Below are 18,817 nucleotides of genomic sequence, written 5' to 3' on the forward strand. Positions count from 1 at the left end.
GGTATGTTGTTAAGAGAAAAAAGTAAGTTGCAGAATATACACTATGATATCTTGAAGGTATAAAACCTGTAAGTATATACATAAATATGGCTTATTTATATAAGCTTTAAAAAAGTATGAAAAATGTAGAATAAACTCATAACATTGGTTATGTCACAAGTTTGGGATTGTAAGGGGAAGAGAGGAAATTGGATCTCAGTTTATATGTTCTATATTGTGTTACAAGGGTATTTTTGTGGTGAAAAAATATTTTGTGAAAAAATTAGTGGAAATACATCTTAAAATGCTGTCAGAATTGGAAGCCACCCAAGTGTCTCTTGTAAAATTGTCTCCAAACTTTCAAATCCAACCTTATTCTGAGAGTGGCAAGTCGCCTTAAAGACCATATCAGATTCTTTTTTTATTATTATAATTTGACTTTGGTAATGAAAATGTCATATGGAATGATCAAAATCCCTTATGCATTTCACTTTATGAGTCCAACCACTGGGCTTGTCTGCCTGTCATAGAAGCCAGTTAAGTTCATCTGATACAGTCCATTCATAATCACTTGTAATAAAACTACTGTGGATTAATAAACATCTCCACGATTTCAGGGACTATTCATGTCATGATCTTTTTACCTCTTTCTGGGTGCATTGGGTATTTGTCTATTTCCAGGTTTCCAGCAGTCTGTTTTAGGCTGTGAAAAACTTGCTCTCACATGGATCAGGGATTCTTAGGCCTCTGCTCTGGGTGTCTGCTCCCCGAGGCTTTGAGACCTTGGATTTGGTGGCCAGCCTGCCAATGCCCTTGCCTCTTCCCACCTGCTTGTTTTATTATCTGGTATGCCTTCGTGGTGGGCCCCATGAGCTTAAGTCCTAAATCTCAGGATGATTCAGAAGCCCCACCCCCAATCTCTGGATGCAGCCAAGGTGTCCGGTTTAACCACTTTCCAAGGAAAAGGCAGCCTAAAAAGAAGACGAGTACAACACTGGAGACTTCTAAGGCTATTCTGGGGGTCTTAGATGTCTTTAGTTTTGTCATTGCTCTCCTGAACTTCTGTACCACGACTTCAAATGGCCAGGTTGACCCCCTTTATTTGTGTAGTTCTCTGAGAATGTCAACTTCGGTGGAGAACAGGTTGGCCACAAAATCTGACTGTGTCTTGTTATTTCCCCTGGGGTGAAATTTCTTCCCGTTAACTTTGTTCCTACCTTTCAACTACTTGCAGCCTGGGGTTATTCCTCCATTTCTAACTTCCACCCGCAGCTTCTCCTTTCTCCTAAGAACTGCTCCAAAGAGAAGTCAAGTACAGTGTCTTTTACCGTAGATCCCAGGTATCTGCCGTACTTTTTGTGTTGCACGTCTCAGGACAGAGCATTTATCTGGGTAACGTAAATGACTCGCTATGTTTTTCTCAACGGCATGGATCTAAAGTATAGAAAAGAAAAGAGAAGAAAGAAGAGGAAGCCTGGGAAGAAACTTTTTTCTTTTTTTTAACCTGAGAATTTTTTCTGCATCACTAGCTGTGAAAACTGCCATAGCTTGCTTGGTTTTAAGGATATAAATAAAGGGAAGCCTGTACTTATAGGGTAGGAAGAAGAGAAATCCCAGTTACAAATACCACGTGATGGTGGTAGAACATGAATACCCAAGCCTGGAGACAGCAAATAAAAAGAAAGGGTCACCAGAAAGCTGGGTTAAGACTGAGAAATGACCTCAGAGAATTCTGCTGGCCAAAAGTCTTGACCACGGTAGGTAATAGCAGCTAACGTTTATTGACTACTTTCTTCGTGCCAGATACACTTCTAAGACCTTTCTTTACTTGCAGTAATTATAAGCAGATGCTACAGCAGCAGCCACCTTGTAATGATGAGGCGACTTCTAGGGAAAGATTAAGCAGGTGTTCGGCGTCATACAGGTGGGAAGAGACAGAGCCAGCATATCCCCACCCTTGCTGTCTCCCTGCAATGGCTTCTGGCCTCTTAACCTTGACAGTAAGTGCCCGGAGGATGCTTTACTAAGGCTGCCCTCTGGAAGGAACACGTCCCTCAGTCTTCTCCCTGACAATCCCGCCCCAGTTTTGTCCGGGTGGCTCCGATGCATACAGTTATTGGCCCGCACTTTGAGAAATATCGGCTGTATTTTCGAAACCAGATTAAGCCAGCACTGAAAGGGATGCCTTGACGTTTTGGAGAAACACGTGTTTCCCTTACCGCCGCTGCTGCTGCATCGGGCGAAGCAGCCTTTGTGGTCCTCCCTTGCACTAGATGCCCTGTGGCTCCCCACGGGGTGGCAAGGACAAATACTGTGGTTGCTAGGCAGCAGGCTGGCACGAAGCTAATTTAAACACATCCAGTTCAATACTAATTTGGAATGATCTCGCACTTCGCTCTGTTTTGACAATTCTCGGCTCCTTTTGAAAGGCAGCGAGCCTTCTTTTCTTTTTTTAATCTTGAATGACTTCATCTGTTTTCATAGGAGTTTCAATAAAATGAACAGTCTGTCCCTCTTCTGGTTTATCGGCTGTTAATCCTCTCCCCTATCTCGTCAATGTAAGGCTAACTGTTCCCCACGCAAGAGTGCAGGCTTCTTTCCCCATGCAGCAGAGAACTTCACAAAGTTATGATAAATTAAACATCAAGCCATAGTTGAGCAAAATGCACATCTATGTATATTTTTGAGCCCTACCTCGCTTTACAGCCTAGAAAACAGGTTCCGAATGATTAACTAAGTTGCTCCACTTCACACAGAGCCATAATTAAGCCTCTGGTCTCTCTGACCCCCAGGCTCCGTGCCCTGACCCACTTGGCTCCCTCTGACTGTTTGAGAAATTCCTTTAAACCATGAAATTAATAGCCTGACCTGATGTGGACATTTCCACTGTTCACAAGGGAACATGCCCTTCATTTTGATAAACATTTAACTTTCCTACCTCAGTTTCTTTATCTCTAAACGAGCATATTCATTATTCCAATGCTGTGTTTCTAAAAATAAATACAGCAATGATATGAAAACACTTGGAAAATAACAACTGGGGAGCACTGCCTTTATCTGATTCTCATAAGTGGCTTAAAATCAACATGTATAACTATTTAAAAAATCAAACACTTCCGTGATAGAAAAAAAAAAGCACCACCCCCCCCCTTCCTCCCACTGGGGGTTAGGGGAACCAGTAAAGGGATCTATAAACAGGATGCAGACTTCTTAAGCAAAACTTCCATAGCAAAGTTTTTATTTTGATATACACAAAAGAATAATATAAAGCCAGATGCTTAGAACACTAATTAAAGCTAAGCTCTCTGTTTGGTCTCTCAACAAAAAGATGAAAACAAAGAATCGAGAATGGTACAGTGGCCCAACAGAGGGTAAGGGTCTAGGGACCACTTGAGTTGAATGGCCAAGAGAGATACCGACAAAGTACTGAGGTATAGCAAGTTACTCTGCCAGCAAAGCCCTCTGCAATTTCTGGAAACCAGTCTGCTGCAGGAGTAGAATAATGATGAAATAAGAAGGCATGAATTGGAGAATCCAAGCGTCGCTTTGGTCAAGACATAAAACACTCAGGGATTCGAGAGTTATGGAAACATTAAAAGAATAGAAGCAAATATCTATGTCTACATCTACTGTTATATATGAATACACACACACACACACACACACACACACACACACACACACATGCTGATTGTGTACTATTCTCATCCAGACAGTATTAGGTTATTAGGGCAAGGAAAAGTTTAGATCTTAAGCAGGGGTTCTAGACTAGAAATTGTGGAGTTCTCTAGGTAAAAAAAAAAAAAAAAAAATGAAATAGAACCCAGGACTGAACAGGAAATATAAATCAGACTTAACACAGACAATAAATGTTGTAGAAATTTCTAGGCTTTCATAGGAAATCTACCCTAAAAATCAGCAGAACAAATGGTTGAGATCAGAGCAGATGCCAGTTTCACATGGGCAGAGAATGTTCTGCAGACAGCCAGGTCTACAGGACGTCCACGGGACACAAACACACACACATACACACACCCTCAGTCATTAACTTGCTAATACCCACGGAGACTGTCTTAGAAGGGAATAGGGCATATAATATTTCCCATATTTATTTGACCATGGAGAAATTCTGTCCATTTTCCCCGTGTATCTGGAAACATATCTTTGAGAAATGCTGATATAAATCTGATAGAAGGAGATCATCAGAAACTAGGGGCACAATACAGCTCAAGTAAAACAGAATCTATTTAGGTGAACCTTGACATGCATTTCATTAAAGCAGACAGTGATGGAGAGAAAGAATATTAAAGCTCCCAAAGTATGAAATAAATTGTTTCTTTCTTTTCATGGATAAAGCTTTTACCATTCAAATCCAAAATGTCTGCCTCGTTTCTGAGAGTAAACCTCTTGCAATGCTGGGCCACAACCCCAAATGTGGTTTCCATGTAGCAAATTACAAGTATACACACGGTTCATTTCAAAGTTTGTCGTAAATAATACTGCTCATAAAGTTCAGAGAAACGCCATTTTCCAGCCCTTAAATTTCTCGTCTCAACCCCTTACCTAATTACTGGATTATTTTTTTCTCTGCTCCAAGAAGTAAATGTGAACTGGCTTAAAGCTACTGCTTCAGATGTCCACGGAAACTGCTCTCACTTCATTTGGGTGGAGCTAATTACCCTCTGTTTACAAAGGGCTAAATTGTTCACATAGAAAATTCTTCTCCCGGGGCGCCTGGGTGGCGCAGTCGGTAAAGCGTCCGACTTCAGCCAGGTCACGATCTTGCGGTCCGTGAGTTCGAGCCCCGCGTCAGGCTCTGGGCTGATGGCTCGGAGCCTGGAGCCTGTTTCCGATTCTGTGTCTCCCTCTCTCTCTGCCCTTCCCCCGTTCATGCTCTGTCTCTCTCTGTCCCAAAAATAAAAATAAACGTTGAAAAAAAAAATTAAAAAAAAAAAAAAAAGAAAATTCTTCTCCCACTGATTTATGCTGTTACTCTGGATCACATACAAAATGCATTCAGAGAAGGGTCTTGTCCCGCTGCCTGAAAGATTGGACTGGATTTATTATTCAACAACATTTATCACTTACTAAGTTGTTGATAACCAAATGGATGTAACACAGTCCTTGCCTTCGAGGAACACCAGGGGCACCTGGGTGGCTCCCTCCGTTAGCGTTAAGTGTCTGATTCTTGATTTCAGCTCCGGTCATGATCTCACCATTCATGGGATCGAGCCCTGCATCAGGCTCTGTGCTGACACTGTGCAGCCTGCTCGAGGTTCTCTTTCTTCCTCTCTGACTGCCCCTCACCAGCTCACACACACGCATGCACACACGGTCTCTCTCTCTTTCTCAAAATAAACAAATAAATGGGCAAAAAAAAAAAACTAAAACAATTAAAAAAAAAAAAAAAAAGAGCTCACCACCAGGCCAAAATTTAAGAGACCACTGGTCAGAATTTTGCAACACAATCTAATACGTAACTCAGGAGTACTACTGTAAAATAGAAAAACAAAGTCAGGTTCACCTGTTAGGGGAAAAAAAAATAGCTAAAGGCAGACAAGAGACTGGATTGATTTGCTTGAGGGAGATGAATGAGACTGAAGGGAAGTTGGACACATAGAAGACTATTTTAATAGGCCAGCTGGGTTAAAGACCTACACTAACATACAGCAGCATGATTATGGTGACAGTAAAGGGCTATGAAAGATGTGACATTGGCAGAAGTTGGTGACTGAAAAGAGAGCAAGGGAGAGGAATATGTTGGGGACTACTCCCACATATCTGGCTTGGGCTCATAGCTAGATAGTTTTGCCCGTAATTTAAATAAGACGGCCAGAAGCAAGTAAAGATTGCTCAAGCAGGGATGGATGAAACAAAGAAGAGAATGCCACTGGCCAACATGTATATCGAGACGAGAGATGCCCAAGAAGGAGTGAGGTAGGTAGGTGTCCACCAGGAGGAAGGGACGGGCCGCTGCTCTGAATTTGAAAGGTGAGGCTTTAAGCCTGGAAGAGGTTACCCAGAAATGCCACAGGGACCTGGCTGGAGCTGGGACGTGAGTCCTTGGGCTACATTCCTGCTTAAGGGGCTGGTAAAGCGGGTCCTGCTTCGGCAGTGGAAATGGAGTGGAAAGAGAGATGCAGAAAACAAGAAGAAACTGATTTCTGAGAATTAAAGAAGAGTCCTTAGCAAGTACAAATCCATGGCATGAAATGCCAAAACAGTATCACATAAGGAAGAGTCTGCTGGATTTGGGTATTCAGACTCATTGGTAGTTCGTTAACAGGATAGTTTCAGAGACTGAGGACAACCTGAGTACAGCAGGTTAAACCCTGAAAAGGTGTGTTATCTTATCAGACAAGGTGTTAGTTACATTGTTGTCTCTTTATCTACAAGGCATTTTGAGAGTAAACCCAATAAAAGGATGGCAACCCTTCAAAGTACTCCATGCTGCTGAAGTTAAAAATAGTTCAGCGGGCTGTTACATTGTAAACTAAAATATTGCTGAATTTGTTAAGGACAATTTTGTAAACATAAGAAACAATATGATCAAATGAGCATAATATTGAAAGAGAAGTTTCTTCCTCTTCCTCTTCTTCTCCACCATTTGGTTCCAGAAAGATAGCTTCAGCTAATTCAAGAGAAAATTATAAATCTTCAAGGTAAAAGCCGCATCATGTTGCGAAGTAAAGAACATGTGAGACAATTTGGATCCCGGACGTAGCAAAGAAAATTATGGGGAGAAGAGGCTTGGCTATGACTTAAAATGTATTTCATGCTGCCCATTTTTATTAACTAAAAGAAACATATCTAACTAGAATGAAACGTACCCTGTCTCCGGAAAATAGGGAATTCCACTTCTCTTTTATGGTTAAAATAATGTCATGTGCTTCGTGTTTAATTTTGAACTACATATTATGTGCATGGATAAAGAAACCATTCTTTTAGTCAAAACGCCTTTGTGCTTTGCACAAATTGTGTGACTCTCATATGTGGAATAATGTGCCCTCAAACTTACCCAGAAGTAAGAATAAGTGTTTTTAATAAATGATTTGGGGCTTTGGTGGTTTTTTTTTTTTTTTTGCATGTATAAATTAAGTAAAAATGAATGCTATTTTCTGATTCTGAATCGTTGGGCAGCAGATGAATGATTCTCATGCATGCATTAACTTTATACCAGAGCACAACAGTAAGCAAGACTTCCCTCACTTTAGAACCAACTCCTATGATATAACATCAGAGCCACATGCACAATTTAAATTACTGAAAGCTATTGGGGAAAAAAACTAAAAAAAAATCTCTCCAGGGTGCCTGGCTGGTTCAGTCGAAAGAACATGTGATTCGACCTCGGGATCGTGAGTTTGAGCCCCACATTGAGTGTAGAGAGTACTTAAATAAGTAAAACCTAGAAAAAAAATTTTAAATAAAAATAAATAAATGAATCTCTCTAGATTAGAAAAGAGCCATTATCCTTTCTGAATAAAATAAGTGTGAACAGAAAAAAATTTGTTTCCGTTTTGAAGACTAAGGCTCTTAATTCACTAATAAGGCTTTGTTGGAGGCTAAGGGACTCCAATGTTGTGTGTACTTTTTAAAAGTAAGCTTGTAAGTTAAGCTATATTTATTTTGCGACTTCAACTAATGGAAAAATCACATCAAAATTTGTTATTGTCCTCTATTGTAACTAATCTTACTTATGTGTGGTAATTTTGTTTCTATCATGGCCAGAAGAACAATGGATCACCCATTTTATTTTTACACTAAATGTATAACACTAAAGATAATAAACATACAAAAACCAATAAGGGTTGGGGGGGGTGTCTGGATGGCTCAGTCGGTTAAGCATCCAATTCTTGGTTTCCGTTCAGGTCATGATCTCACACTCCGTGAGTTCGAGCCCCACATCGGGCTCTGTGCTGACAGCTCAGAGCCTAGAGCCTGCTTCAGATTCTGTGTCTCCCCCTCTCTCTGCCTTGCCCCTGCTCATGCTCTGTCTCTCTCTGTCTCAAATATAAATAAAAACATTAAAAAATTTTTTTAATTAAAAAAAAAGGTAAATTTAAATGCATTTAGTTTTTAGTGCCATTAGGATAAAATCTAATAGAAAATGCCCAAGAAAACAAAATAGTTTTGAGTTTCACATTAACGACCTTGAAGAAATTTATTGTCTAGCCACCAAAATCCCTAGAATAATAGTCTTGCTTCCAAATATGCAAAACTGTTCCAGTTCTAAATTGGCTTCCTCCTCTAATAAAAATCATCCTGTAATGTCTGGTGGTAAGTGGATGAAAACACAAAAGGACGAACCCAAAACCCTGGCATATAAAAAACGTTTAGAAAGAGCCCAACCTTTAGAAAGGTTGAAGTTTGAACCTAAAAGTTTCAGTGGCATTGAATTACAACCCAGATTTTATGCCTTACATGGGAAGGATGATTCAATCATAATATAACCAAGGTTTTCAGTACCATCCATTTTTCATGTCTTGACAAATTACTTCTGAGATCCAGCTGGGAAATTCGAACGTATGGTCCTGGGTCAGGCACAGGTGTGATTTACGAAAGTCTAATTTTACAGTTTGCTCAACTACCTTAATACAACACAGCTTAAAAAAAAAAAAAATAAGCCAAATATTTTGATTCACTTTCAGTTTGGATTACTTGAGGCTGCTCTATCATTCAACGTAATAAAATAGTTGAAAAACGATTCTCATTTATGGTTGGCATTTCACAGGGCATTCTGTTTTACATGGTACATGCACATTTATAGACATGGTAACACTGTCTCATATGAAGCAATAGTTTGAAAGCTCAGACCCAAACTCCATTAAATTAGATGGTACCGTGATTTCTGAAACTGAGTAATATCTGTATTTACGTCGCTTATTTCGTCCAAACATTTGTTTCCTTTACCAAGAGTACAGTACACGTTGTAAAAACTCACTGCGTTCACCTTATTTTGATACTACAAAAAATAATTATTTCATTTGAAAGGAATACATAAATGTAATCCAATTAAACAAAAAAACATTTTCAGTGGCTTTTCCCTTTTTCTCTAAAATGTCAACACGGTGAGTGAACCTGTGTCCTGCAGGGATCGCCTCATGTTCTACCTGCCGGCCTGGCTACTAACATAGTGTCTCGGTGTGGATGATAAGTTATCCAGCCATCTTTTCAATACATAATTTGCCTAAATTAACTTAATTTCATGATGCTGCATTTTCAACATCCGTCCGATAGGCATAATTACTTCTAAACTTAATAAAGTCTGGCATGAATGTGAAATTACCACCATCATGTTACAAACACAGAATTCACCCCAGTGGTGACTAAGGGCCACCATGAATACCTTTTGTGGTTGCATACGTCTTTTTGGCAAGAAACTAGTCCTGTAATTAAATAAACCTCCATGCCCACAAAAAAAAAAAAAAAAAAAAAAATTTCATCTGAAAAGCCATTTATTATCTGCTTATTACTCTGTAGCCAGAATCTAATAATCAGCCCTTTTAAGAGAAGGACAGATTACATTGCCAAACCCAAATTGCTGTTTGAGGTAAGTAACATAATTTGAATTGATTCTGATGATTCTCTAAAGAGAAAGGGGGAAAGGAAAAAGATGAAATATTTTCTTTATATTATTTTAGGGTGCCTTGTGCAGTTGCTTAACCTTTTCTAAAGTATTTAGATTCCTAGAACTTTCATAGGGTCATGTTTAGTTATTTCCAAGAGAAAAAGGATATAGGAAATACATTCATTCACATAAATATTGAATGCCCACTGTAAATGGGGTTTACCTGCTGCAGTTGATATATGCCCTTTCAGCTAGAGAGTAATGTCGATTTTCAGAGCCCACTGTGTGAAGTCAGGACCCACCCAATGCTTCCCGTCCACGGGCAGACAGTACAAGGACCACATTGTCACTCCAGTAGAATGGTGGATTTGAGGGCCCCGACAGAGCTTCTGAGTCAGCGGATCTCATGTGGGACCCAGGAATCTGCATTTTAATTAACAATCCCTAGTAACTAACGGACACGATGCCGTTTAGGAAGCACTGTCCTAATGGTCTAAGAGCCTTGGAGCATGTTGACCTTGCTCAGCTTTTTTTGTGTCTAAACAACAGCAGAGATAGCAAACATAAAAGCTGAACGAGCAGAGATAGTAAATTAATAAAATGTGAATTGGGGCATTGCTGTTTGGAAAAATTAGCCAACTCGGCAGATTTTTGCTGGATTTCACGGTCTTCACCTTTGAAGTAGCTGGTGGCAGCTTCCACTGTAAAGAGGATAGGAGTCAGTATTTTGAAAGCAGTGCTGTGGGCTAGGTAGGTAGTAAAGAGAAAATGGAACCGGTGCCTTACTGTGACAGGCACGGATGGGACCTGTGACTTTGAGTTTGCGACAGGTCATTTCAGCTTGGTGTTCAGACAAAGAGGAGTTCTAGTCATAATTAAAATAGTTCTTAATGAGAGGGACTCTGTGGGCTGGAACAAAGAATAGAGAATAATTTTCTATGCGTAACATTTCCCAAATGCCATTACTCTGTAGGAGAAACATTTATGTGTTTGTAAAATGCACTAGCTTTCTTAGAGTCCAAGAAATCACAGATCTAGCTGGGTTTTTAAGGGTCAACTACTCCACCCCAATCCTCAGCTACCCACCTCCACCAGATATGTGAAACATAGTAAATAAATTCAGAAGGAATTGGATTAAAGCAAACCTCTCTGAAAGAGCTAAAAATCTCTCCAAAACACTGTGCTTTCATAAATCAAGAAAAACTGGTTGTTGTTATCAACTATTGTGAATGTGAATTATACATTGAATCAAACATGTTGGGAAAACTTACCTTTTTAATGTTTATTAATTTTTGAGAGAGAGAGAGTGTTTGTGTGTATTCCTCCCATCCCCGCGGGGGGGGCGGGGGCCCAGCGCCCCTGAGCAGGAAAGGGACAGAGAGAAAGGAGACAGAAAATCCGGAGGGGCTCAGTGCTGACAGCAACGAGCCTAATGCGGGCTCATGACCTGATCCGAAGTTGGATGCTCAACGAGTTGAGCCACCCAGGTGCCCCCAAAACTGATTATTTTTAAAGCAAGTGTTTATTAAGCACTCAGCCTTTGTTAGGTGTTTTATAGGAAGTACCTTATTAGATCCTGTTGAAGTTAGTAGTATTTAGACAGATAGAGACATTTAGAGTTAATTAAGTTACTTCATTGAAATCCCACAGCTAACACCAAAATTCAAAACCAGGTCTGTCTGACTCCCAGACACCATACAGACATTTGGAATGATGGTCCAGATGTGCTTAAAAGAAAAAAAAAAAGTCTACAATCATCGAACAACTCATAAATTAGCTGAAGGGACTTTTAGAGTTAGGCAAATCCAATTTGAAGTCCTACTTCTATCATGGCAAAGATCTGAGCCTCTCCTTGCCATTGTGATTTATAAAAACGGAACAATAAAATCTCATCAAGTGCTTGTTAAAATCATATCTAAAGCACCTTGTAGTGCGGTATCTGACAGGCACTTGCCACTCCAAAGCAAAAAAGAGGTAGTTCTTGGCTAGACTATACTAATATGAGAAAGCATTACACCCATTGTGTGAAATTCAGGATATACATATCTCAGATTCGGTTAAGCCTTTGGCATATTTTGAGTATCATGTGAAATATGCATGAAGTATACGTGTTTATCATGTCTAAACATAGATACTATCCCTAGCAAGAAAGGGTAGTGAGTCAATCAGTGCATCTTTGTGCCATTTAAACTTCCAGAGTAGGGGGAGTAGACAGAGATATTATGGGACAGAAACTTCTAATCCAGTCTAATATCCTGGGTATTCACTAACTAAATCTGAGATCCTAATCAGTGAAATGGTTTGACCAAAAATCATGTGGGAAATCAGTAATAATGGGTTCGTTCCAGAACAAGAATAAAACAGTGTAGCTCCTGGTTCGGTGCTGTTCCCTCTATTTGCCTTTTTCTTGTAACAAATATGTATTGGTTTGGCGATTTTTTTGCCAAGAATCTTTAAAATACTTTGAGTATTCTGTCCTAAGAAAATAATCTAAACTGGGTCAGACTAGGGGGAGAAATACTCTGAACACATTCATGGTTTTTTTAACTTCTCATTTTTCATAAAAGACTTATTTTTATTAAAATACTCATTTTGGGGGGCGCCTGGGTGCTCAGTCAGTTAAGCGTCTGACTCTTGATTTTGGTTCAGGTCATGATCTTGCAGTTCATAAGATCCAGCCCTGCTCTGTGGTGACAGCGTGGAGCTTGCTTGGGACTCTCTCTCCCTCTCTCTCTCTCTCTCTCTCTCTCTCTCTCTCTCTCTCTCTCACACACACACACACACACACACAAATATAAATAAATAAATTTTTTTCTTTTAAAGTGAAGATGGAACTTTTCATCCAAGGAGCACAGTAGGGCTTGGTTCTCTTCTTATTTCCAGAAACATGGGATTTGCAGAATTGGTTTGGGAATTTCATTTTAGGAAAATATTCATTTTCACTGCAGTTTAGTTAAATATTCAGTGTGGTCCCCATTCCTCTTGTCCATCCACAGCCCACCCCACTCTCCTGAATTCACTTTGCCTTTATCCATGTTCATTTGTTTGCTGGTTTTCTCTACTACTGGTTTTCTCCAGCTGGTTTTCTCTAGTTGCTGGTTTTCTCCACTGTTCCCTGCCAACATCCTCCTCCTCCCGTCTTGGTCCCAGGCTCACGTGCTCTTCAGCCTCAGTCCCCAGCTTGTGTGTGGGTGCTGTCCTGAACAAATAGAGTCATGGTGCCAAGAAAGTTCAAGGTTAGAGAAATCCAGAGCAGCCGAGGGTACCCAACCACTCTCCCTTCTCCCTGCCTTTCCCTGCACTTTTTTTTTTTCAATTTTAATGTCAATTTTTTATTTTTGAGAGGTGGGGAGAGGCAGAGACAGGGGGAGACAGAGAATCCGAAGCAGGCTCCAGGCTCTGAGCTGTTAGCACAGAGCCCAACATGGGTCTTAAACCCATGAACCGTGAGCCAACATCAGACGCTTAACCGACTGAGCCACGCAGGGGCCCCCTGCATCTCGAGCCAGATGCGCGCACCCAGGGCTCCCCGCAGTGTTTCCTTTGCTTCTGGCGCTTCCACACCCCAAGTGACTCTTCTCCCACTGCTTTCCTTGCCTGTCCCCTTCCCGGTTCCAGACAGCCACAGGTCGTTACTTCTCACCTTGTGGGAAGCTCATTGATCCTCATTTTCTTCACCGTAGAGGACAAGATCTCCTTATAATCCTCATGCCAGATGCTTTATCCCCAGGTTCCTGTAATTTTAGGATCAAAAGGAATCTGAGGGGTGCCTGGGTGGCTCAGTCAGTGAAGCGACCGACTTTGGCTCAGGTCATGAGCTTGCGGTTCCTGAGTTCAAGCCCCGCATCAGGCTCTCTGCTGTTAGCACCAAGGAACCCCTTCAGACCCTCTGTCCCCCTGGTTCTCTGCCTGTCCCCTGCTTATTCTCTCTCTCTCTTTCTCTCTCTTGAAAATAGATAAGAAAGAAAGAAAGAAAGAAAGAAAGAAAGAAAGAAAGAAAGAAAGAAAGAAAGGAAGAAAGAAAGCAATCTTAAAAGCCACCTAGTGAAATCCCCATTACTACTCTGTGGTCTACCACTGCCAGGTCCATGGCTGGTGCTTGGGAAATATTTGCCATCAATCAGCATTGCAAAATCAGCCATTATGTACTACTGTAAGATAGTTATTTTATACTCTTAACTTTGTTTCTCAAAAAGTCGCTTGTCATGTTTTATTCCTACCCATCTATAAAAATCAGTGAGTAATAATGGAGAAGGCTAACCCTTAGAAGGCATTGAGGTAAAACTGAAAAACTGATTTCAAATTGACAGTCCAGCTGACATAGAGGGGAAGAGATAAGTTACTGATGCAAGGACAAGAAGAAATGGGCTAAAGTTACAATGAAAAGATTACATAGAAATAATGATATCTTCTACCAGTAAGAGCTGTTAAATAATGGAAGGTTGCTAAGGAAAACTAAAACGTGACTGTACTTGAGGTTAGTAATGAATCTGGTATGATTCATGGGCTGATTAAATTAGACTTTCCTTGATGGCGTAAAATAGAATAAATATGTTAAATGGTTCCTCCTCCAAGAGTCTGGGAAAGGTTAGATTTCCATTTCACTAGAAAATATGAAATGATTATCATCACCCAGCCCCTTCCCTACCTTAAAATCGCTAATATAGCTCCCTGTTAACACTACCCCAGAGATGACATGAAGTGTATTCGCTGTGCTTTTTGCCAAGACGGCTAATTTTTTTTAATGATAATTTTTAATTGTCATTTTTTTTCTTTTAGGCTTGTAAATTTTATAGCTCCCAATGGTATGTGGTAAACTACAAATATGAACAATATTCTGGAGACTTCCGACAGTTACCCCGGTAAGAACCTGTCATATATAAATGGGTTTTTCCATGTATAAAATACGTTCTCAGTTTAAGTTCTACAGTTGTTCATGAATACATGCACGTTAACTAGTGTCAAGGTCTATTTTACAAAATTTAAAAATAGGAGTCATGATACAGCATTTTGGTCAACAATGTACATTTTGTTGTATATGAACAGAGTTGATTGTAAGATCAAGTGTATTCTTGTAAGATACAAATGTATTCTTATTTAATTTTCTAACAAAGTCTTTTTTTTTAAATATATATTTATTTTGGGGAGAGTACAAGTTGGAGAGGGGCAGAGAGAGAGGGACAGAGAATCCGAAGCGGGCTCTGCCGTGACAGCAGCAAGCCCGATGTGGGGCTTGAACTCACAAACCGCGATGTCATGACCGGAGCCGAAATCGGATGCTCAACAAACTGAACCACCCAGGTGTCCCTGAACAAATTCTTGAAGTGTTACTCTATCACTCTTTTGTGAGCTGTTATTTCAATAGAGCAGATACAACAGGACTGGAAAAGAACAGTGTAGACCAAAACATGTGTCTGAGGATATTCTGTATTTAGCATTCAGATTTGCCACTGGCTTCACGTATTTCCATGCTGGGATACCTAGAGTCATGAAAGTAGACAACCTCTGCAGAAATGTTACATGTCTAAGAACAGCAAAAAGGGAAAAATTAACAGCTTTTTTTTTCTTCTGGACCAAGTAAAGTCTTTGGGAGAAGGTGTCTTTGTTCTGTACCTGTTCAAACGTCACCTTCACAGACAAGCTTGCCTGACCTACTACCTGAACTAAAGTAGTCATTTATTCAGTGTCTGTGTCCCCCACTAAAGCAAAAATCCCCAAAGGGCAGGGACTTTTCCTTGCAGAATCCCCTACAAGGGAGGAGAATGCCTGGCCTCTGGTAAGTGTGTAATAATGACTTATTGAATAAGTAAAGTAAGTGAATGGCAAATTTTGAAATACAGCATTCCTTTAAAAAAAGAAAGAAAAGAAATATAATATTCATGGAAGGGATTGGAGTTGCTCGAATTCAAAGAACTGCGATGAATTGGAATCTCCTAACACATTGGTTCATCTAACTAAAACAATGCAAGTAATCCAGAAAAACACAACAATCAAAAGCGAAGTTATTAACACTTCCCTCAAGTGAAGGCATCGAGAAGGTACTTGTTGCGTCTAACTTTTTAGTGGGCGTGTGGTTTATTTTTTTTTTTTTATGTTTCTTTTTGAGAGAGAGAGAGAGAGACAGTGTGTGAGTGGGGTAGGGGCAGAGAGAGAGGGAGACACAGAATCTGAAGCAGGCTCCAGGCTCTGAGCTGTCAGCACAGAGCCTGACATGGGGCTCCATCTCATGACCCACAAGATCATGACCTGAGCCAAAGTCAGACACTCAACTGACTGAGCAGCCCAGGCACCCCTACGTGGACACGTGGTTTAGATTTGGGCACTATTTGCACAAATTTCCCATGCCCCCAGCAGCAGCTGTTCCAGGCTTGGCTACTTGGATGGGCTGCTCTCTACCCACAAATGCAGAATTTGAAGGGGCTGCAGAATAGTTCAGAGAAGGTAGCGTCTGAGCTCAGACCTGAAGGGACAGTAGCTCCCAGCACTATGGTCTTGGGAAAGGATTCCCAGAGGAAACAGCAAGGGCAGGGGCCCTGACCTTGGAACCAGCATGGTCTCTTGAGCAGAATGGGGAGGCTGGAACTGAGGTGGAAAGGTTATAGTGAAGTGAAACCATGGAACGAGGCAAGGGACCTGGCGGGCCCTGGAAGAGAGAGCTTGGATTCATTCCCACTGCAACAGAAGCCTGTGGAAATTTTAGCCTAGAGCGTGATGTGATCCGGTTTAATTCTTTAAAAGATCATTTGGTGTACTCTAAGGAGAATGGGATTGTAGCAGTGAGCATACAGGAAAAAAAAGAAAGATGTGAATGGGAAGGAGGCTATTCTATTTCTTTATTTCTTTAAGTTTTTATTTATTTTGAGAGAGAGAGAGAGAGAGCCAGGGAAGGGCAGAGAAGGAAGAAGAGAGAATCCCAAGCAAGCTCCACGTTATCAGCGCAGAGCCCATTTCGGGGCTCAGTCTCACAAACAACGAGATCATGACCTGAGCTGAAATCAAGAAGTCGGACATGTAACCGACTGAGCCACCCAGGCGCCCAGTATTTTTCGGTTGCATTACTGTAAAGAACAAAACGATGTTCCTCCAAAGCAGCAAACCTTTTTGCAAACAGCCAACATTAACTTTTACCAAATCTCTGGACATCCCCTTAAATTCAGGTCACCCCTGATATAACCTCCCGTATGGACTTTCGTGCTAAGGAGGTCTACCATACCCCCGGCTTTCGTGAGTAATTACTATGTATATTCAGAGTGTCTGGGCCTTAGTCACACACGTTTTGTAGGCACAATTGAAAAGAAAAGTATTTTTTTTTTTTACCATCGAGACTTCCTCTTTCTGAAAACGGTTCTGAGAAGTGGTCACGACTTGGAAACTGCGTCCAAGCGGTTGGAAGATCTCATATGAAGTGAGAGATTGTAGAAGGTGGCATTTAGCTGCCCTTCCAAGTACGTGCCTTCCCACTGACTTCAGGTCTGTTGGAATCTTTAGCAGCTTGATCCCCAAACATCTTTTCTTTATCTTCATGATGCCATCAAGAAAAAAATATATGAGAGATTTTGCCTTCACGGTATTCGTTCTCCATTAAAACAACAGAGGAACCACCTCGAACAAAAACGAGGTCTGGATATCATAGAGCATGAGAAGAACCTCATGAGAAGTAGACAAAAGTAACGAAAATATTGTTGAGAATTTCCCTTAATTAACTAAAGGAAGTAGAAGTTGATACCACGAAGGGGAAGAATACTCCTGCCACAAAGTCAGAGATTTCAATGAACTATGTGAAAATCAGAAGTTCTAGAATGTAATCTTCACACATCCCCTGAAATGATGAAGACTGTAAGACTGAATGAAAAGAATCTTGTTTTAAATGATTTTACAAAGTGAAGCACTCCCCATTAAAGACTACACACATATTTAGGTCAGTAGTAGAAACAGATCATTTAGTTGGCCTTCAGAGGCTATTAGAAGTAAATCATGTTCGTGCCTCCTGGATTAGAAGAATTCTCCAATGCCCGCTACCAATTTAAACTGATCATTTCTTTTTATGGGTTGCTGAGGCTACAAAATGAAACCTTGCAATTGTGGAAGAGTGAAAACCGAAGTGTGTTTATTCACCTAATTTTTATTCTTTAAATTTGAAATTGTGTTATTGTGTTTTTCAGAACCTCACTTTTTTTTTTTTTTTTTTGAGTATCTGTTCATAGAAGGATAGTGGAGAGACACATTATTTCAGGCTAGAATGTAAAATGTAAGCCTTCATACATAAAATCCAGCGCTGAATTTGTGATTCACGAGAGACAAGAATGACAAAAACTACATGATGACAAAGGAGCCAAGTCTATACCGTGGGGAAAGGACAGTCTCTTCAATAAATAGTGTTGGGAAAACTGGACAGACATGTACAAAAGAATGGAAATGGGCCACTTCTTACACTGGACACAAAAATTAATTCAAAGTGGATTAAAGACTTGAATGTGAGACCTGGAACCATAAAACTCCTAGAAGAAAACTAGATGGTAACCTCCGGGGCATCAGTCTTGGCAATGAGTTTTTGGATCCGACTGCATTCCAAGTAAAAATGAACAAGTGGCCTTGCATCAAACTCAAAAGCTTCAGCACAGCGAAGGAAACCATCAACATAATGAAAAAGCAACCTTCAGAATGGGAGGAAATATTTGCAAATCATATATCTGATGACTAATATCCAAAATATACAAAAAACTCATACAATTCAATAACAAAAAATATAACAATCCAGCTAAAAAGTGGGCAAAGGATCTGAATAAACATTTTTCCAAGGAAAGCAGACAGTGGCCAACCGGTACCTGGAAAGGTGCTCAACAACACTAGTCATCAGGAAAATACAAATCAAAACCACAAGGAGATTCCACCTCCCACCTATTAGAATGGTTAGTATCAAAAGGACAAGAAATAACAAGTGTTAATTAGGATGTTGAAAAAGGGGAACCCTCATGCACTATTGGTGGGAATGTAAACTGGTGCAGCCACTATGCAAAACTGTATGGGGTCCCTCAAAAAATTAAAAACAGAACTCCCATATGACCTGGCAACTCCACTTCTGGGTATTTATCCAAAGAAAACAAAAACATTAATGCAAAAAGATACATGCATGCTATGTTCACTGCAGCATTGTTTATAATAGCCAAGACATGGAAACAACTTAAATGTCCGTTGATGCATGAATGGATAAAGAAAACATGAGATATCTATCTATCAATCTATCTATCTATCTATCTATCTATCTATCTC

At 40.3% G+C, this 18,817-nt stretch overlaps 1 protein-coding gene across 3 annotated transcripts in view; it reads left to right on the forward strand.

Moving 5' to 3' along the window:
- DOCK10 (dedicator of cytokinesis 10) overlaps positions 1 to 18,817 on the forward strand; it is a 270,818-nt gene that overhangs the window by 132,762 nt on the left and 119,239 nt on the right. For all 3 annotated transcript variants that reach the window (XM_040450863.1, XM_040450862.1, XM_040450864.1), the window contains exon 4: positions 14,327 to 14,409. In XM_040450863.1, the coding sequence (XP_040306797.1) occupies positions 14,327 to 14,409 (83 nt within the window). The remainder of the gene's footprint in view (positions 1 to 14,326; positions 14,410 to 18,817) is intronic.

Source organism: Herpailurus yagouaroundi, unplaced genomic scaffold, assembly GCF_014898765.1.
Source record: "Herpailurus yagouaroundi ecotype Mexico unplaced genomic scaffold, PumYag 202, whole genome shotgun sequence".
Classification (NCBI taxonomy): Eukaryota; Metazoa; Chordata; class Mammalia; order Carnivora; family Felidae; genus Herpailurus; species Herpailurus yagouaroundi.